The following is a 21,277-nucleotide window of genomic DNA, read 5'->3' as shown; positions in this document are numbered from 1 at the left end:
TACGTGAAAGAGTATGCCGTGTTTATGGATGAGAAGCAAAAAAGAGCCGCCAGGTGCTAAAAAATAAACCTTAGACTCAAACGTTAGAACAGGCTTTTCCCCGCAGCACGCCGTGTAATAAATACTCACAAAGAAAACTGCGGCCGTTACAACTTATGTCTAAAAATGTATCGTTTCATGCATCGGTTAAAACACTGCTCCAAGTACACGACGCCCAGCTGGAAACACTTCACGCAAGTCAAGCTGCCCGAGATTCACAAATTTACAGAAAATGTTACATTTTGTGATTTATATCGTTATCGGGAAGAGAGATGTCTTATATTGGGATATGAGATTTTGGTCATATCGCACAGCCCTATCCCAGACGAATACACAAGAACAGTCAAAGAAAAATGAAGATAATGTTTTGGAATGTCCAAATTAAAGGTGTGACCTTAATCAAAGAGAAGTGTTGAGAAATAACAGGAATGATGAATGGACTAGTTCTTATATAGTGCTCTACCTGTCTCATTCGCCCATTCTTTCAATGCTTAAGCCCTGTCTCTCTAAAGCTGACACATCAAAGAGCAACTTGGGGGTCTGAAGTACTTCCAGGGATTGAACCATCAACCGCTCAATTAATAGATGACCTGCTGCTACAGCTATCCCAGTTATACTTGAAAAAAGGAACAAGTATAATTATTTCTACTTGGAAATTGTATATTTACACAATTGCTGAGGGGTTTGTGAGCTTTTTCTTGCAACTGTAACTACTTTAGTGCAGATCATGGATTTTGTCTGTTTCTCGATGAACTCCACAATACTAGTAAGATGAATGCAATAAAAATCCTCAGGTACGAACACTAAGTTCCAGATGATGCTGCAGTCATCGAATAAAACACAGATGTAACCACATCGTTTCAATTATGACCATTCATTCATTTCTACCATCCTGCAGCAAAGCATTTCATAACAGTGCGAGCTAAAGGACAATTTGTGTTTTCATATAAAGATAAACTCTTTCATTTGAAATATCAGCAACTGTATATGGTCTTAGAGGGTTGGGGCAGCTTTTTACTTTTTTGAATGTTGTTTGTCTGATATGCCACGTGAGGCTGCATATTACATTTTTAGTAAGATTCAGTCATTAATCTACACACTTCCGATCTGTCCTTTTAATTGCTAAAATTTACATACATCTTAATATTGTCTACAATACTTTGCCTCACAGAGTTCAGGCTGTGCTGAAGAATAAAGGTGGTCATACAAAATACTGACTTCCAAGTGGATGAGAAATGTCTGTTTTTGCCTCATATAAAGTATTTCCATGTATATTTGAACATGTTTTGCTTCTCAAGCAGCTCAAGACTTTTGCACAGTACTGTGTAACAAATATAGTACTACAGAAAAGAGTAAGAAATGTACATTAAGTGCCACTTCTCTGAAGACACATCTGCAATAAAGACAGTAAGGCCAGCCACAAACACACCTCTGTCCATGCTTTTCATTTACAAACTTGACACGGCGCCTCTTTAGTAAATCCTGACAATAAATGTTCAACCCTAAACGTTGGTTTTACACTTTAGTAAATCTGGATTTCCATTTGAGGAACCAGAGTCTAAACAAAAAGATTCACATAGACTTGCCACACACGAAAGTGTGTACAGTGAGGTTGTGCTTTCCAAGAGTTCAGGAACTCTGATGATGCACTGAATCTACAGTGATTGGTCAAATATACTAGATTTTTTTCTCCTGTCATTTTTAAATACTACATCTGCCAACACATTAAGTTTGTTCGTGTATGGTCTTAATGATGGAGAAAGATTTAATGATACTGGGACTGCAGGCAAAGTTCAGACATTCAGAGGAACCTTGTTGAGCTTTGGACTCTTCAGAGGGTAAATAAGCATAAAAAGGCACTTAAAGATCCTGCACTTCAGCTATTAAGTTCCTTAATTGTGTCCATACCAGCCAGGTAGATGGTCACGGGAGAGGTGCTGAAGAACCGGGGAGGTTTCCTGTAGAGCTCAAAGTCCTCCGAGTGTTGAGTCCAGGGCCATGTGTCGCGTGAAAGTGTGGGTTTCAGTGTGTTGGCATGTAGGATGTTCTCCCTCCACGGCTGGAAGCACAATGAATTATCAACTACAAAACACTATCATCACATAACCTTTGAAGATTAGGCAGATGTTTCAAAGAACTTACAAATGTTTTCTTACTGCCATTGGATAATAAATAATTGTGTGCTCACGACAACTGAAGCAACAGAAGGGCTAATATTATTAGTCATGTCATATTACATGCTATTCTATACCTAACCTAAACATACTGGCTCATGGTCATGGTCATCCTTGTCCCATGTGTATTCATAGTAATACCAATAAACCTATTTCTCTTCTGTTGCACAGTACTTGCAAATGAACTTTACCTTTCTCAGCTCTTCCACACGAGCTTCATCTGGGTGGTTAGGGTGCACTTTGGACTTGCTTGTGCTAATATTCCAAAATGTAGATGTAGAAGAAGATCTAGCATTGGTTTTCCATGAAATGTCTCCCGGGTCCACTGTTGCACTGTTATACCGTTGACTGTAGGTAAACCTGCGCCCAGGCACCTGAGGCAGTCAGAAAAATTCCTTAGCTTCATTATGTTCATTATGTATAGACTATTCTGCAAGCTAGAATGACACCGTGTGTCAGAAAAGGTTGAAAAATACATTTAAAGATACACTAAGTCATTCTTGAGGTTATTTAATAGAAAAAAAATGTGTACTCATAAATATACATTGATTAGGTTTGTGTGTAATTACATTTATTCCATTAAAAATGCACAGGCGCAGGTGCCGGTTGGATCCCCGCCATCTGGAATACAGCGGCCGAGGTGGATAGCACGATTCCGCCTAATCACATTTTATGTATAAGGCTAATAATCGGCCACATGTGTAGCACACCTCATAAGTTATTTTTAAATGACCCCTTTAATGAGAGAGCAGTGGTGGAAGAAGAGAAAAACCCAATGTTAATGACAATATTTTATGTCTTTGTGATGTGATTGGAAAAGCTGGTCAAATCCATGAGATTGTACAGACAGAGGGCTTTCTTACAATGGCATTGTAAGAACACCTTACAATGGTACTTTCTTGGTACCATACTATACTCTGATATGTTAGAGACGGCATGCTACACACACCTTGGCCATCTCTTTGCAGAGCAGTTCCCTAGCTCGCTCATTTGAGTTGAAGGTCTGGATGCTGTAGTTGTGTGCTGTTCTTCCTGCAGCCATGTCTATCCATAACACTGCAGCCTCTGGCTTCTGCAACTGCTCTCTCTGCTCTTGCACCTTTTTAATATTTTCCTGGAATATAATGATACATATGACTGGATCTGTTAATAAAACGCTTCAAGTAAGTACTATAGGATATCACAAACCTGAACAAAGTCTTTCAGCTGCTGGAGAGGTCTGTTCTGTTTCCATGTGATGTACTCTGTGTTATGTGTGCTGATGGGCCCATGTCTTTTCATCCTGATAGGCAGAGTGGGAATGCTCCCTTCAGTGTTTGCCCGAACCTTTTGCTCCCTCTTCTCAGCATATAAACCAAATACACTGCTCAAGCTGAGAATCATGTCAGCTGAGGGGAACAGGTTGTACTCCACCACCTCTTTAAGCTGCTTCACTTGACAAAGCTGGCTTAACCTAAGAAAAAGGATAAATTACACAATTTATACATTTTATACCGAATTGTTTGTTTTATATTTGACATATTCATTTTGATCCAAGGGTCCTTTACTAGCCAACTAACCAAAGACTAGAGTCTTTTCAGATCAACTTGGTTAGCAAGCAGTGAATCTGACTCTGAAACTGAGTACACCACACAGTCACTGTATACATAAAATGTAAAACAAAACAAAAGAACAAAAAAATGCCAAATATCCAGTATAAGGTGGACGCAGTCAGTCAATGTGAACCTCTCAATAAGACATGCAAATTTTTGCTAGCTGTCAGCTCATTGTTCTGGTTTAACAGCTTGCACCTTACTTTGCTCTTTTTCTGTTTACTCCCATTAACTCTGATTTTCAGGTGCAGTTGTCTTTACTGGCAACCCTTTACTTTATTAAATGTAGGCTCCAGATTGTAGAACAAAACAGTTGGGGACTACCTGATGAATAGAGAACAGCAGTTAACTTTAATTTAAGGGCTGGATATAAATAGAAGCTGGTGAAGACCAAATCATATTTAAAAAGGGACTGAGCTTTGGAGTTACACACACCAAGTAGCAATGTGGTTTCCAAAAAACACGTCAAATCGAAAGCTACGGTTGTTCTGGCTCATCCTCCCACCACCATTATTCACTTAAAATAAATATGTCTAATTCAGCTACCTTGACAAAGCCTGAAAGCAGGGTTGGGGGATCGTGCCTCTAACGTAGATCTGAGACTTTTTCATGATGGTCTCTAGTGACTGACTCAGATGGATAGGACTCAGGCTCATGTCTAGTGAGTCATAGATGCGTCTGAAGAAAACCAGGTTTGAATTATATAGCACTGTCACCTGCTCCTCCTCACTCCCACGTAGCCTGCAAAACATCACACAAACTACAGCACCCTCAATGGAATCTCAACACTTTATCCAGCAGGCACAGGTGAAAGTTGTTAACACCGGCTGTTGGGACAAGACAGCACGGGTTGGCTTACTTCATAGGAATGGCTTCCCAGAGTCTCTTCACTGTTTTTTGTTTGAGCCCTTCAAGGACAAAGATGTGGGTCTTCTTATCTATCACATGAAACCCTGAAACAAAATCCAGATCCTTGGTCTCACTGTGCTCAAAATTCATTTGGTAATTTGACAGGGCTGTCTCTATGTTTTCCACTGAGCGTGAGCCCAGATGGAAAGCTGCCGCATTGATTTGCAGTATCTCCGACCTCAGCTTGGTCATCGCAGAGGAGTTGCTGTATCCAAAGAGGTAGACAATGCGGCCAAACGGACCCTTACAGGAGTCCTCATCACAGCTGTCATTCTGAACACTGAATGGGCAAGTTATCTCGACTTTGACTTTGAGTTGAGAATTGGCAGCGTAATAATGGCCTTGTGGCATTGGCTTCTCTGACATCTTCCTCTTGTGTGGGCTTCGCTCCCTGTCCAGTAGCAAAGGGCTGCATTTAACTGGCAAGCACACCTTTAGACTTTTCTTCCCCAGCAGTAGCTCAGAGAGGTTTAGTTTTGCAATACCATGAGGATTAATGGCTGAAGACTTCTGCTGTAATACCGATCCACCGAACTGGATGTCATGCTCTGACGCAGTCCCAAGTGTCTGGGTTTTCAGCGCTTCCGATTTCTGGTCACGATCATGAACCTCTATCTCCAGAGGTGGACCGGATAGGAACTCGTACAGCTCTTTACGACTCATCAAACCAGTCAAGATTACATTCACATCTCTGAAGTAGATGTTGGTGTCCTGCTTGTGATAGTTTGTCCTGTGTTCATTTAAATTATGGAACTTATACTGGCAATAAACGGGCATACATTTCTCCTGAAAAAGAAATCATCCAGAAAATGACTCAGAGCTGAAAGTTGAAACCACAGCCCACTATCAGAAAGGGCAGACTGGGTAAGAAATTAATTGAACACATAGAAAGGTGTCAAAACTAAAACGATGTGTACATCCCACCTGTAGGATGTGAAAAGGCACTGACGATGAAGGCAGTGAAGTGGCTGACAAAATTGTGATAACAAGTGGATTGAGTTCAGCCTTCAGTTGGTCTGACATCAGTGGTTCATCCAGAGAAATGTTGAAGATTATCTCAAAAACCCCAGAAGAACAGACTGGGGTGTTCTCAGTCAGTGAGTTCTCACCTGACAGTCAGAAAATACAAGCTTACATAAGAAAATAGGAACAGTGCTTTGTTTTCAGCTGACCAGCACTGGTCCAGGCTGTGCCCGTGATTATGAGATTGACTCACCTGCCAACAAACAAACAGGGCTGATTTCAAATGATGCAGTGCCACTATCTCTGATGGCATCGAGGTCATGATAAACACTCGTGGTTTTTTCAAAACCTGTTTTAAGTTTGAAAAAATGTATTCATTAAGAAGTATAAAAGTATGACACACTGATATATACATAAAATATTCATTGTTGTAATGCACATACCCGTTTCTGGTCCCACATCTGGACTGAGATCAACACAAAAATTGCTTCTTTGTCTTTTAGATGTGTGTGTCTTATTTTCACACAGGCTCCTCAGCTTGTTCACCATCGTCTCAATACAACCTGAGTAAAAATATAAAGGTCATAATTCCATAACACAATAGGAGGGTTTTTCCTGGCTCACGCCGGGTTTCCGGGCTTTGGATGGTGACTAATCACAGAGACTGTGTTTCCTTACTCAACAGACGTCTCTGTAGTCCCCTGTAATTTCTGGCCATTTGATTCTTGAGTCAATTGAAGCCCTTGTAAATCAAACTGGTTAAAGCATTTCTATCCCTCTAAAGACAAGTGTGTCATATTTGATACACGGGTTTTTGTGATTATAAATTGCCAATGGGTGTGAATGGTTGCCAGTCTCTTTGTGCTAGAGACAGCAAATCTGTCCAGGCTGTACCCTGCCTCTCGATCTATGATAGCTGAGGTAGGCTCCAGCCCCCTGCGACCCCAATAAGGATAAGCGGAAGAAAATGAATGGATATAATTTTCTGGCGATGACTTCATGGTTCAGACAGAAAGCTGAAAAGGTGTACTATTTTGATCATTTTTAAGAAAATTGGAAATGGATGCTCACCGCACTCTGTTTCATCCTCAGACAGCTCCTGTGACAGTTTGAAGGCTCTGACTCTTTCGTAGCGGGCTTGGCTGCACAGTTTATCCTTAGTGTTCCAAATCTGAAGCCTGATCTTATGAGGTAGAAGACTGATGAGCACATCCCTGTTGAGTCCGATGTTAAACTTCTGGGCCCAGCCAACCCAAATCTGATCTCCCTCAAGCCACGTTCTTAGAATCTGTTCACATTTATTTTTGCATTAGACAAACTCAAAGTTGTGTTCAACAGCAGCCTGAGCAGTCAACTATTTACCGTAACTCTACACCACGAGATACTCCCATCCACTTATGATGTTCATGAATTGTTCATTAATGTCACACACACACATACACAAACAAAGAGGATCCTATTTACCTTGCACTCGTCTTCTCTGTATATTTTTGCTGCCGGCCCAAATACTAGTATGTCCACTTTAACCGTCTCAGTATCACCTGGCAACAATTTGTATTCAATATGATAGCAGCTCTGAGCTTTGTAGACTGACACATTCTTTGTTTTCATTGCTTTCTCAGAATCTTCAGGAGCACTGACTTCCCCTGCAAGAGGCCAAATGTGCAGGAATGAGATTTAGAATCAAAACACTATTACATTACAGCAGATATGTAGAGCCTGTCAAATTCAACCGTCTCACTCTGACCATCTAAACAGAGCTAATAATAATTGTTTATATGTTCTGTGGACCATCTTACCCTGTGGAACGGCTAGAGCTATGTAAACTGTCCATGTGACGTAGTAGGCACTGTCATCTGTTTGCACTTTAATATCCTCATATGAATCGGTGCTGGACAACAGTTCAGTCTCAAAGACGAGGACTTCTTCCTGTTCTTTCTCTGAAATGTTTTCGTCATCACAGGTTGGGTTACAAACACTCTTCTCTGACATGTTGCCTTTTGGGTCAGACTTTGCTGGAATAGTTTCCCTGGAAAACACTGAAAGAAAACAGCAAATGAAGCTACGCCAAAACCTTTTGGGATTTTCTTACCTGGATGATTGAGCATGCATCAAGACAAATGATGATACATTTTACATGGAAATGTGTAATTGTGAGGAAGCAGCTTATCACAATCCTAGCCCAATCCCTTGCTTGACCGCTATGCTGAGTGGATCAGGCAGTTTTCTTATGCAAGGGGGTTTGACACCAAGGTCTGGCTCCACTTTTCTCTTTGAAAGAAAGAGTTGCTGCAAATCCAAACTGTTCTGTGTAATCAAGCTTATCCTGTGATGTAACATTTCTATCCTGATGAAAATGCCTCATCCACAGTGCACAGAGGCTCGCTGAATGGTTTGATGAGGACAATATGATTCACAGATCTAAAGCAAGATGGAAGGTTTTAGATAGAGCTCTCCACTACCCTCATCAGACAACCAAATGAGAGAATAGCCTTTGTTAGAATGGTTTTCAGCCTTCAAGTAGCACAGAGGAAAAGCAGAGAATCAATATACAGGCCTGATGTGTTCATGGAAAGATGGCCCAACACTGTCCTTTGTGTATCATTGAGTAGCATGAATTTGTCCTTTGACACATGTTTATGAAACAGGTATAAAACTAAAAATATTCTTACTTATTTATTCCCTGAAAAAAATGCCAAGCAAACAATCTAGAGCAAGATGCTTGACTACATCTTAATGACACTAATTTTAAGTAACAGAAACAAAAGCTGACCAATACCTTGATCTCAATAACCTTTAATAAGCAGATTTGAAACACTAATACGAGTGTAACAATTTCCAAAGAAAATATGTTTTGGTTCGCACTGAAGTAGATGAATGAATGAATGAATGAAACTTTTTCTTACAAGCTTGATCCCTTGATTATGACATGGAACATGAACAAAAAATAGACTCCTTAATTGTTACTGTTATGTACATATTTTCAGTTCACTAAATACCTAAATCATTTTGAGAAAACTATTCACCTGACCAGTACACCCTGACACAGATATCAGTGTGGTATGTGCAGCTGGAATTGGGAGATGATATAACTGATGTTTTTCTTGCAGTTTGTGGTGTTGGTTTCAGAATTATCACAGCCCCGCAAACAAATCAGAGATTACTGAGAGATATCCTTATTAAACAAAAGCACAGTAAGTAAGCAACTGAGTTGCATTGTCAAATGTCAAGATACACAAGGGATGAATTACTTATCTAATTGTTCTTGAAGGAAATCTAACTGGAGAGAGGTGGTCCAACCTGTACGTGTGCCATCGCCCTGCCATGGGGCTGTTTCAGCAGGACAATGCCCGCCGCCCCCACCCCGCCTTTGCCAGAGTACCGTAGGTCTTTCTGGCTCAGGTTCGTACCCAGAAACAGCCAGCATTTAGTCCCAATTATTCATGAAAGGCAGCCGGATCAATTTTGAGTACAAAAATTTGATTTCGGTTTTGCACGGCAATTTCCCCAAAATGTGTAACAGGCCTATAAATATTACAAATTAATTATTAGCATACTTTACCGCCTTCGCTCGGTCTCTTTCGTCTCAGATGAAGGTTAGCTTACAGCTTCCTGCAGCCTTTAGAGTCCATTAACTTCAGCGTCACTCACTGTAAACCCGTGACCATGACAAGAGTTTACATTATATCTCAGTTTATATAAATTACACAACGAAACGACATAAAAAGTTCAACCTACGTGATTTTCAGGAGTGCAACGCATGGTGACAACGAAGCGGTTGTCCGTGGCAACGGCTGTAGTGAAGGACGTCAGGCGCACCCCTGCCCTCACGCGCCGTTCAGATAAGGAGGCAGCGTCTTTTCCTTCGCTTTCTTTCCTTCCTTTTTTTTTGTTTCTTTTCCAAGTTTAATGACAAGTCCAAAATATCCTAGGTTCAAAGTTTTAGGGGGGCTCAGCGCCCAATAATAATACCACGCAGGCAGTGCCTTGTAATTGATATTTAGGGAATGTGCTGTTTGCAATCGTAATCAACCCTTTTCACATTTACAAACCTCAGTTTAACTGGATAAACATTACAATGATACCTTCAAAAGCAACTGAGTTAGTTGGATAACCGGTTGTGGTGTCTAAGAATATGTCTTGGTCTGAGTGAATAATCAGAGATTTCAATTTAATCCACCCGTTTTAGGGTGGAGCCTTTAGTTATCGACCCCAAGGCGAAATGGCTCAGTCATTAAAGAAGTTAAAGAACTATTTGTGGCAAAGCAGATAAGATGAGAAACATGCACAGCATTATTTCACTCTCTTAATCGCAGAAACTGGAAAATCACCATACCACTCCACAGACCTATTTACTGAGCAAACTAGCAACAGAGGGGGTTTTTATATCAAAGTTTTTGCATTCATACACTACAAAACCTCCCTTTATTATGCAGACTCGGCATTATGTATCTCAGTTTCAGGAGTGGAGAACAACTTTGTAGTCCATCACATGAAAGTAGTGGCAGCCATCCTGTTCAGCCATGTTTCAGTGGGAATCCTGTAAATTGCTGCCATTCATATTCATTTTCTGTACAGAATATTCAGCATTTTAAGTATGTTACTGGAAAACATGCAAAAAACCCATGAAAAATATGAAAAATGTTATAGCATAACATTCTGAGCTTGATCAGTATGTTTTTTTCTAATAGTTTATCAAGCTCTCTTTCCCATTAAATGATAAAATTGTGGATATTGCTAAATTTTGCTAATACGCTCGGCCTTTCAAATTGAGTCTCACACACTTTGCCATTGCAGTATTTATTTTATTTTATTTGTTACAAGCTTTTAAATTTGGGATTAGAAGAAGAGGCAGGTGTTTACCAAACCTGAAGTCCCGTCCCTAGCTCTAACCTTTGATGCTGGGTGACTTGGTGGACATTAAATATATTAATAGCTCACTTATTGGGAGGATCAACAGGCTTACATGTAAGTAGATGAGATTTTTCAGGGTACCAGCACTTAAAATAAAATGAAAATCAACAGGGAAAAGTACAGAAGATAACTACAGAACAAAAATGTAACTCCACAGACCGAGCTCACGCATTACATCATGCACAAAGCAAGGTGCAAAAAGTACAAACCCCCCATAGAAGAGTGTGTTTTCCCTGCACACAGACCATGGAGTGGAATTTTCTTCAGCTTAAAATAAAAGACATTATGCAGCACGGGCTGTAAGTCTCTGGGGCGCCTTACATCTTAACAAAGTCTAACCCAAGTGAATGAGAAAAGTTTACACACCTGGTGCCAATTACAGTCAGACGCACGGCAGTTGGAGGCCGTTATAATACGCGGAGTGTTGGAGCTGCATTGCTGAGCGCTGTTCGGGACCCCTTGTTGTGGATTTTGGGGGCAGTGCTAAATTCAAATCTGCTCGGGCTCAACACACGCCTCGTTTCGAGCTGCGCCACTGTGCTCCAGGTTTTCGCGCAGAGCGAGAAACGAAACGCACACGGGATGCTGCGAGGAGAAACACAGCAACTCCAGTTCAGTTCGAGGAAATATGACTTTGCTCAGTAGAAATGATGGATGCGATAGACTCCGTTGATCCATACAGCCGACCAGCGCGCAGGACACAATGGATAGTCAGCACCCTGGCTTACCATTACGGACTGGACCGGGGAGTGGAGAACGAGATTATTGTTTTGGCCACCGGGTTGGATCAGTATCTGCAGGAGATTTTCCACCACATGGACTATCAAGGTGCAGGCAAAATCCCCGTGGAGGAGTTTAACATCCTGTGTGAAGTTTTGGGACTGGACAAAGACTCGGAGGACACAGAATGCGTCGACGTTTTAGACAATTTGCCCAGCGAACTCACCTTCAGACAGTTCCACGCCAAACTGTGCGGGTACTTCAGCACTAAGGCTGGCTGCCAGTATGAGAACGGCCGGCTGCTGGTCGGGATGGACAGCGAGCACATAGAGACTCAGATCCGCTTGAGGAGCCCGCTGAAGCGCCGAGAGAAGCTGTTGTCTGTGGGAGCGAGCAGCGGCCCCTCTCCTCTCCCGGAGGGGCGGCACGCCTCCGGCTGCAGGCTTGGCTCCTGCACCCGGGAGTGCTACGAGGAGATCGTGGCCCTGGAGGAAGCGGAGGATCGAATAGCCAAACTGGAGGATGAGAATGCGAGTTTGAGGGAGTTGATCGAGGACATGCGAGCCGCACTTCAGAGCAGTGATGCCCGCTGTTTGGCTCTGCAGGTGAGAAGCGGGATTTTAAATACTCTGTTTGTCCATATAGTGTAATTTTTAGGATGTGATATCTTTCACTTGGATCTTCCAAGCCCATAAAAATATGCAATATGCGTCCATAGGCCTTTTGTAAAAGAACAGGAGTGCTGCTGGGGCCCAAGCTTTACTGAGGGGATGGGGGTACCCAAAATAGCCGTCACCAACGCTAGGAAGTAGTTATTCGTGACTTTGAAATTGTTAATACATAATTTCTAACAACTAATTACTGACAAGAAAGCAGATCCCATTTTTCTGGTTTCTCCTGCAGGAAATATGAACATGTCTCCTGTGGTCTCACTCCCCAGAAAACCCCCCAAAAGCCACAGACTCAGCCCCCTTCGTTACTTTGGACAATTTCATTCATTAGGAACAGTGACCAGTAAATGTCGACTGAGTCCTAAATTGTGAGTTTGTTTCCTGGCCGGTGTTGTGGATGGGTCCATTGTCAGACTTTATGAATTAGCACCAGCTAAGACACATGTTGTTTCAGCTTTACAGGCGTGTTTGCACAGGGCTTATGAGGACTTGGCAGGGCTGGAGAAAGGGTTCATATTCAGATGGTCATAGGAGGGGTTCAATCTGGACCTCCTAACAGGTTCAAGCAGCTCCTCTGCAGTTGTAAGCATTCATAAGGTTTTAATGAAAAGCAAAATACATTAGCATTAAACTAAAATGTCTGCTAGACGAAGTTAAAAAGCTAGTCAAGTTTAAAATAAATTCATTTATATTTATAGAGTACCACTTCACAGCAACAGTTGTCACTGTTTAAATTGTAAAGACCCTACAACATTAGAGAGAGAACTGCAATGATCAGACGATCCATAACCAGAGGTTTAAACAACTGTTTAACAGGAAGAGACCTCCTTCAAAAAAATCAGTCAGGGATGGGGAACACTCTGCCACAGGGGAAAAGAGACCAACTTGGCAACCTATAGCTTATACAATTTCACATCTCATTTATTCATTAAGAAATGAATTCAAGCTTAGCAACCCTTTATAAAGGGTGAGAAACTCATAAACAGCTGTCAACAAATCACGATGAGATGTAATCCTGATACTAGTTTTCAAGAGAAACATTACATTTCTGGTTTTTATTTTGATATGTGCCAGTTAAAATGTTTGTTTATTGGTACAGGGATTGGGGAGACTTGGAAGAACAATTTCCAAAACCCACATATTTCATATTCTGATAGCACATACAGCACAAGAGCAAGTTGGTTTTAGATATATGATTGCTGACACCTTAACACCAAGAGATGTTTTTCACAGCCTCGCAGCCCAAAGGAGTTATTCATTTTCGCAATTTATTAAAACAACACTTCTTTATGGTTTCCTACAAATGCAAGACCTGCTTAGTCATGTTTTAGTAAGTTATGGGAATATCTCAGTTATTTCATTTGTTTCGATTCAGGTCGGACTGTGGAAAAGCCACTCCAAACACAAAGCAGACGAAGGCTGTTTTGTCGCTCACCAGAAGCAAGCCATGCAGAAAAAAATGGCCAACACCAACCTGAAAAGCTTACAGAACATAATCCACGAAATAGAGCTGCTGCGTAGCTCGCAAGATCGGCAGGTGGAGGAAGCCATGCGTTGTAATCAGAGACTGGAGCAGGAACTGTGGAGCTCTAAAGAGACTGTGGCTGCGTTGGAGGACTGCAACAGGGCACTGAAGAGGGAGCAGGTGGCCATGAGAAGGAAGGTGGAGGAGGCCCGACAGGCGCTGCTCAGCGGGCTGGGTAAAGTGAAGGAACTGGAGGCAAAGGCAAATCATGTATCAGCACTGCAGAGACACATCCTTCAGCTGGAATCAGAGCTCCTCTACTACAGGTGAAAACTCTCAGCTTCACATGTAGCATTTAAGTCTGAGCAAACAGCAGTATTTTAATGTTTGGGGTGGAGTATAGAATTTTGTCAAGACTCGATCGTGCACCATGTTGACTGAACTACTATTGGTTTTATATTAACTACTTATTGTAGTGATAGCAGTTGCTTGGAACAGTTAACTTACTTTCTGACGTACTGTTATTCCCAAACACTAGTTCTATTTTTTACCAGAACGCAGTCTTCAGTCTGTAACAAACATCTTAATGACATTTATTCCTTTATAAAACATTTGCCGCATCTTTAATTTCTCATATCCTGCATTTACATTTTCTTGGTGGCCTGTTTCTTTGTCATTGCTTCATTTCTTGGCAGTCATTAGAACAGGTGGAGCAAAAACATACGGTCTGAGTTTGCTTCTACAATGGCTAACTGCATTCATGCATACCCCTCATTAGATTTACCTGCACAATGCAGTTTTGCTCATTGTGGTTCCATCACATACAAAATCTTCACAGATTCTTAATAGATGGAAAGAAAAAAAAAACTCAGTTGTGTTTGTAGTCTGTGTCATTTATTTGGAAAAGTTTTCTTTAATGGCAGTCCACTGTTTAAAAAACAAAACAAAAGAAAACACACAATGTATTCGAGTTACAGAAGTTTTTTTTTTTCCCCATCTTTTTGAAATGACATTAGTGATGAAGAAAATTAGTAGCATAGCTCACAAGCTGGCAAGCACATCCACCAGGAGATTGGAGAAGCAGTTTCACCATGGTTGGCGTCACCAATTGGCACAAGTTTATTAGATTTATTGTGGAGGGTAAACTGATGATTATCATACAAACATAAATATATTTCCAGAAAATCTCCCAAAACAAAAATGCATGTCATTTAATGCATTGTTGTTCTGAGCTGGATGGTCAAGATTTAACAGCTGGTCAAATTCTCTTGGTTTTTTTAACTAGAAATGACTCAGTGTATCTTTGTACCTTTACATAAAGATGTGGGGTGATGACACTACATGTTTGTAGAGAGAGCGCGTAGACTAGACATAAGCCTCTCTGCTAGGTTCAACCAGCTGTTAAACCCCCAGCATAGCAAGTGTCATGAGAAGCAAGGGCTTGTTTTGGCACGTTATTGCATTAGAAAGGCCTTTGTGGCGAGAATCAACCATAACGAATTATAATTCCTCCTACAGTAGGTTGAAATGACTCTATTTACCTCTGGCTTCATGCCTGGAAAGCTCTCCCATGCTATTTATAAAGGCTTGATGTGGCCTTACTATTCCAATTTTCAGTCTTGTTGTGTTTGAGTTTATTGAATGAGGCTTCGTGTGTGGCAGGTCAGTCTTGCCTGAGCTCCGCTACTGTTGGGAACTATTCATTTTGGTGGAAGTAAGGGTGTAATTGCACTTTTAAAGTACAAAGCCTTTGGTTTAATGTTTATCTCTGGGTCTGTTGTCCCCACTGCAACCATGTAATCAAGTCTGCAGGTCTGGCAGATGTCTCTAAATGCTTGTAATGTCTACATAATGCTGCTATTATAGCGTCATGGACAACCAGAGCTGTATGATTAAAGTCTTCACTCCTACCTGCATATATAGGTAAAATCACTTTTAGCAGCCAAGGTGCCCTTCCTTTTTTAACCCTAAACACTGCTAATATATGCACACTGTGTTTCAAAGGCTTTTCACTGCCCCTCCATTGATGCCCTAATGGCAAATAATTCAATAACACAAAGGCGAGAGAGAGTTCCATTGAGTAGGAGCCTGAACAGACTGACCGTTCTCATCAATCTTTGTTCACTTCTTTCACTCTGCTCCCACATGAGCAATAGCACATAGGCACCCCCAACCTATGGAACTTAGCAACCAAGCCCCTATTCTCACCGAAAGCCTCAAAGCTTGCTCGCTCACAATATATCCAAGGACACAGTAAGAAGAAACATGTGAGAACTTTCTGGTGCTCTTTTATGTCTTTCATCAAAATGATGTTTCTTTAAAATAAAATCATGATTCTTTCAATTTGCTGTCTGAAATATCACAGATAATATGTTTTGACAGGCAAAATAGGTCTTTGAAATGATTGACTATAACTTTATCCCCACGGCTTATTTCTAAAATGCTGTGACAAGTAATAAGATTAGCTCTGACGCTGCTGGATTTTCAGAGATTCTGCTACAGAGCCGCAGGAAAGGTACAGCAGAAGCAATTTAGAACCAGATAATCACACATCCTTATGATGATGAATCCTTATAGTGTTCACCTTAACTTGACAGGGCAACAACTGATTTTTTTTAGACTGCTTTGAGTTTGAAGAAAGCTTATAAAGATGAGGATATTTGAGGAGATTTTACTATGAGAAACTTCTCATAGTAAGATGGGTTTACAGTCTGATCAGCTGAAAGGGTTGATCAGCCATATATTGTATAATAAGCAGGAAATTTACCTGAGAAAATGTAAAACGCACATCCTTCTAAGCATTAATCCACCAATTTTTTTTTTAAAAACGTTTGACCAACTAAGACTACCAGCTTTCCACAGTCAAAGATAATAAGTAATAATAAATTGTTCCACTAATTCATCAATTCTTCATCCTTGATTGACTCTGCACATTCTTTTTACATACTAATTACACCTGTGTTTATTTACTTTTATCAGAATTTGCTGCCATTCCTTTAGGCAGCGTTCTGGAGGAAGTCCTTAATAGAGAAATGAGCTAAAATAAATACACTTTTTCAGTAGTTTAACAATTTTTTTTTTTTTTTTTTTTGTCATGTCAGTTTTGTTTTTTTGGGGGGAGGGGGTTGTTGTTGGGTTTTACAATGACTGTGATTGTTTTTTCCTAGAAAATGGTAGAAATATACTAATGAATAGTCACTGGCCAGTTATAGATTTAAAACCAATAGGGCATGCTTGATGGCATCTCTTTCAAAACCACTACGTTTATAATGGACCTTATTATAAGTGTGGTAAAATCAAACCAGAAATAGCTGCTTGTTATTATCAGTGATGACAATTACCAAAGAAATCTACTTTCTTTCAGGTTTCTACCAAAAGCCATTAAAAAAATTGCTGCTCTCAAAAATACTTGTGATTATATTAAAGTTACTGTCTAGCTTTAGAACAATGGCATGAAACCAAGTGCAAGTTAGCTTAGCAAAGGGTAACCAGTGTACACAGAGGGAAATATCTAAAAAAATATATTATTTTGTTTTAATATTATATTATAGATACCATTTTAATACAATAAACATATATTAGTACAATAAACATCAACAATGTCGTAAGCTTACCGCTAGCTGTTTAATGCTAACAATCTGTGGGAAACACAGCAACATATTAGCCAATACGTTACATTTTGTTTTGCATGCTATGCTGAGCCTAGTTATCTCTTGGGTACTTGGGGTGGCTGTAGCTCAGGTGGCAGAGCAGGTCAGCCGCTAATCAGAAGGTCGGTGGTTTGATCCCATCCTGGCTGCATGCCAAATATCCTTGGGCAAGATATTAACCAGTTTGCCTACTGGTGGTGGTCAGAGGGCCCGGTGGCGCCAGTGTCCGGCAGCCTCGCCTCTGTCAGTGCGCCCCAGGGCAACTGTGGCTACAATGTAGCTGCCATCACCAGTGTGTGTGAATGGGTGGATGACTGAATGTAGTGTAAAGCGCTTTGGGGTCCTATGGACTAGAAAAGCGCTATACAAATGCAGGCCACTTACCATTGAAGCCAATACGCATTTCAGAAAAAGTAGCCTTTTCCTTTATTAGGCTTTCTTATAACTTTTCCTTCATGTGTTCTTTTTTTAGCATTCAGTGATATACAAGTTTCTTTTCTAGAAAAATCCCTTCTCAACTTTCCATCAGTATCCCAGCAGAGGTCCAATGTGCTCATCGTTACGTGGGTGTTGTTGCATAACATGTCCATGTCTGCCATTACTTTGGATTGAATGCGAGAACAGAGCAGAGGCTGAGATTCAAGTGGGAACCACACCCTCAGGAGGACTTGATCAAGCACATCTCTGGAGAAGTCTTGGTGCAGCTGCAATGATATAAATTTGTTACTTTTGGTTCAGTTTGTGCTCTTTAGTTCCAGGAGTCAAACTGAGCTTAAATCAGTCACTGCAGTGTGTAGAGCTCTGTGGGCCAGACATACTAGACAATGGGAAGCACAGCGAGAGGAACAAAATGAGATGAGGGGGGGGGGAGGAAAGCTTACCATCTGGAGGAAGAAGCAAACACTCAGCTGTTTGTTCATCTTTTGCAAGGGACGAAAGCGAGAGGGACAGATGTGTTCATTAGTTTCGAGTCCCAGAGAAAAGACATGAAGCAGAGAGTGCAAATAAGTCATTAAAAGTGAACTTTGGCTGCTTTTTATTCAAAACTTCTTGACCTTTAATAGTCATGTAGATCCAGGTGTCTCACTTTATAAAGTCCAGGGATTTCTAGCAAGCATACCAAGCACATGCGTACTACATGTGCAAGTTTAAAACTCACTCACTTTCATTTGCTGGCTTCTTCTAACCTCAGGCCATCTGAAGCCAGGCCCCAAGGGAGGCATAATCTCCTGGCCCTTTCATGCTCTCTGTATGGTGCCTGAGAGCAGAAAGAAGAGGAGGATCTAGCATACCATTTATCTGCCTCAGCTCTAGAGCTGCAACATTGTGGGGAGCAGGTGCTGCCATGGCTTTCCTACCCTTTAAATAATGTGGAAAACACACTTGGGGATGTCTGGGACCTGTGGCATTCTGCTGTTGCTATCTCGCTGTAGTTCTTGAGCAGCCTTCAAAGCCCCACACTGCCAAGTGGACTCATTTTCACGCTGAAGTGCTGCCCTGTTCTCTCTGGTTTGGAGGTATGCTGACATCAGCAGAAAAACATGGCACACAAAATATCTTATAGGTGTGCGCCACCCACCCTCACTGGACTTCTCTCCCTTTAAAACTTCCCTCTGCTTTTAATACCGTCGTTTGTTTGACTTTAGAGGTTTCTTTGCACTTTGCTTGCTAAGGAAAGTTTAACCACCCTCTGTAAATGTTACAGCCATTAGTTTTTGGATTAAGTTCTCAGCTAGAGCAAAACAATAATCTGATCCCTAGAAGTGCTTTATTTGTATCCCAGAAACCAGCACATTGTTGGGCAGCCCAAGAGGACTTGATTAATAACCGTCAGCTATGTAAACAAAGCCCCCTCGCCTTTCCCTGTCAAGCTGCAGGGCATCGACAACTGGCAAACTTCAAGTGCAAGCTCAGGTTTACAGTGTGCCCTCAGTTTTAACCTGCAGGGAAAGCGGACTGTCATTGACTGATGACACCTGAAAAAGGGAAACTGCTCTCGTGGGAGTGGAGGCAGGTCGACGATGATGGGGGAGGGGAGGTTATGTTGATGAAAAGTTCACTTCAGCGCCATGCTGTAATAAACACAGGGAGGACTCTGGGTGTCCTGGCTCTAACAACAAACAGCTGGACTACCTCCCACCAGCCGAAAGAATGGCTTTCAGCTTTTGCTAATACAGTGCAGGATGCTATTAATTACAAAAGTCATGACATAGCACAGTAAAACTCTTCGTGTGTGTGTGTGTGTGTGTGTGTGTGTGTGTGTGTGTGTGTGTGTGTGTGTGTGTGTGTGTGTGTGTGTGTGTGTCTTTAGGGATCAATGATAATTAGGGTATATTATATTCCAACAAAAGAGCATTTTTCACTGTCAATATCAAATCAATAATACATGTAGCTCTATAAATGCATTTGTTGCTCCTGGCACATACATGAATTTTATTGAATTTCCCACATTAACATTATGAGCTCGTTCCAGGTCTAAATTTCATTTTGGCTAGAGATCAACCAGAAAGTGCTTTTTGATACATGAATCTGGTAAAAGGGAGAAATTGATCAGCCTCTCTATCGGTCCCGCTTGTAGAGTACTTCCTCCAAAATGATAAAGTCTGTTTTAAGTTTCCAGCAGATGTACATGAATAAATTCTGCCTTGATTCTCCAGCTGATTTATACCATACCCACGACCTCAGTTTGTTTCTGTTTTCTCCTTTTTTCTTATGAAGTGACAAAAAAGCTATTCTTAAAGGGGACATGTGCCCCAGATTTTTGTCCTTCTAGAGCAGCTTTGTGTGATTGATAGTTCAAATTAATCCTTATTGTGTTTTACTGGGCCTTGGTACAGGCCCTCAATTCATCATCTGTCTGCAACACACCACTTTCCACTCCATTTAAGCCAACTTTCATTTGACTCGCTGCCTCTTATAAACCTACATTTTGAACAGCAAGTGGGAGAGGTGTCTTGGTTTGACATGAATGTAGGTGCCATGCACTGTCAGTTTGCACATTTGCTTCCTGCTGTTGGGTACCGGTGCAGTAGTAAATGGTCAGCCTTTTCACTGCCAAGAACATACTGTAGATTCGTTTAGTTATAGTAAACAACAGTAATGCTTTTTGAAATTGTTACTGACCATCACTGCAAATGACTGCCAGCCCAATAATATTTCTTAAGATGAAATAAATATATGAGGTGAAATTATTTTTTCAAACACTGGAATTTCCCCACATGCAATAGTGTTCACACATCTTGAGCACGTTACCACTTATTGTTTTTTATTTTACTAGGAAAATTTTTACTAGCAAAATACATCAGTATTTGGTATGACCACCTTTATTCATCAACACAGCCTGAACTCTATTGCTAGCTTTATAGATGCCTGTAGACACTCTCTCCTGACCTCCTCCAGACATACTGATGACGATGATTTGAACCAAAAATTTCAAAAAATTTCATTATGCTATAAAATTGGTTACAGCTTATTTTCAGTCCAGTCCTTGTGCAGTTTTGTATACCTCAGCTCTTTTCTTTGTTTCTTAACTGTCACTGAGACCACAGTGAGGCTTCAGTGAACAGTAGATGGATCAACCAAAGGGCCAAATGTGTCTCTCGGTTCCTATATCAGGTGTTTGTTGCTACTTCTTACAGACAAGACTTTTGGATATTGTTCATCTACTGTAGATAGTTTTTGTTTGTTTTTTTTAGTGCTGATTCTTCTTCTTGGCCTTCTACTGTTATCCACACTGGATTCTTATAAGGACGGTGCACACCATATTGAGAGATTCCAAATTTTCAACTAATAGCTCTTTGAGAATCTCCTTGTTGGTCCAAACCATGTTATTTCTGTCTAACTGTGTTGTCTTTGGCATGTTTTATTGATTCACCTAAAGAAATGGAAACAAATGATGTGTTTTGTGACAGGCTATTAACAGTTTTCTTAGATACAACACTGATTCATCCTTTGACTTTGTTACCTTTTTATGTTTTAATGATGGACAGATCAGTGTTAAGTGGCTTAACAAAACAGAAGTAAAAAATCAACAACATTGTACCTCACCATTTTCAGAGCAATTGACTGAAATGAGTGAAAAACGGTGTCAAAAGAAAAACAATCAAACAGCTTCAGAAAGTCTGGAGAAGTACTGCTTAAGAAAAAAATCCCAATAAAGTTTGAAGAAATAAAAAAAAAA

At 40.8% G+C, this 21,277-nt stretch overlaps 2 protein-coding genes across 2 annotated transcripts in view; one reads left to right on the top strand and one right to left on the bottom strand.

Moving 5' to 3' along the window:
* Positions 1–9,499, bottom strand: part of cfap92 (cilia and flagella associated protein 92 (putative)) — a 16,755-nt gene extending 7,256 nt beyond the window's left edge. The window contains exons 1-14 of the mRNA XM_013909235.1: positions 9,416–9,499; positions 9,240–9,327; positions 7,477–7,716; positions 7,142–7,323; positions 6,749–6,965; positions 6,121–6,240; positions 5,931–6,026; positions 5,639–5,823; positions 4,665–5,500; positions 4,352–4,546; positions 3,402–3,666; positions 3,163–3,327; positions 2,405–2,587; positions 1,948–2,098 (exon numbers count right to left, since the gene is read on the bottom strand). Coding sequence (XP_013764689.1) covers positions 1,948–2,098; positions 2,405–2,587; positions 3,163–3,327; positions 3,402–3,666; positions 4,352–4,546; positions 4,665–5,500; positions 5,639–5,823; positions 5,931–6,026; positions 6,121–6,240; positions 6,749–6,965; positions 7,142–7,323; positions 7,477–7,669 — 2,788 coding nt within the window. The 5' untranslated portion in view covers positions 7,670–7,716; positions 9,240–9,327; positions 9,416–9,499. The remainder of the gene's footprint in view (positions 1–1,947; positions 2,099–2,404; positions 2,588–3,162; positions 3,328–3,401; positions 3,667–4,351; positions 4,547–4,664; positions 5,501–5,638; positions 5,824–5,930; positions 6,027–6,120; positions 6,241–6,748; positions 6,966–7,141; positions 7,324–7,476; positions 7,717–9,239; positions 9,328–9,415) is intronic.
* A 1,462-nt stretch (positions 9,500–10,961) lies between these two features.
* Positions 10,962–21,277, top strand: part of efcc1 (EF-hand and coiled-coil domain containing 1) — a 24,737-nt gene continuing 14,421 nt past the window's right edge. Inside the window, exons 1-2 of the mRNA XM_005726689.1 lie at positions 10,962–11,916; positions 13,358–13,773. Coding sequence (XP_005726746.1) covers positions 11,239–11,916; positions 13,358–13,773 — 1,094 coding nt within the window. The 5' untranslated portion in view covers positions 10,962–11,238. The remainder of the gene's footprint in view (positions 11,917–13,357; positions 13,774–21,277) is intronic.

This window comes from Pundamilia nyererei, unplaced genomic scaffold (genome assembly GCF_000239375.1).
Source record: "Pundamilia nyererei isolate P.nyererei 1_Seehausen unplaced genomic scaffold, PunNye1.0 scaffold00021, whole genome shotgun sequence".
Lineage (NCBI taxonomy): Eukaryota > Metazoa > Chordata > Actinopteri > Cichliformes > Cichlidae > Pundamilia > Pundamilia nyererei.
Note: the sequence above shows the minus strand (reverse complement) of the source record. Positions and strands in the feature narration are given on the sequence as shown.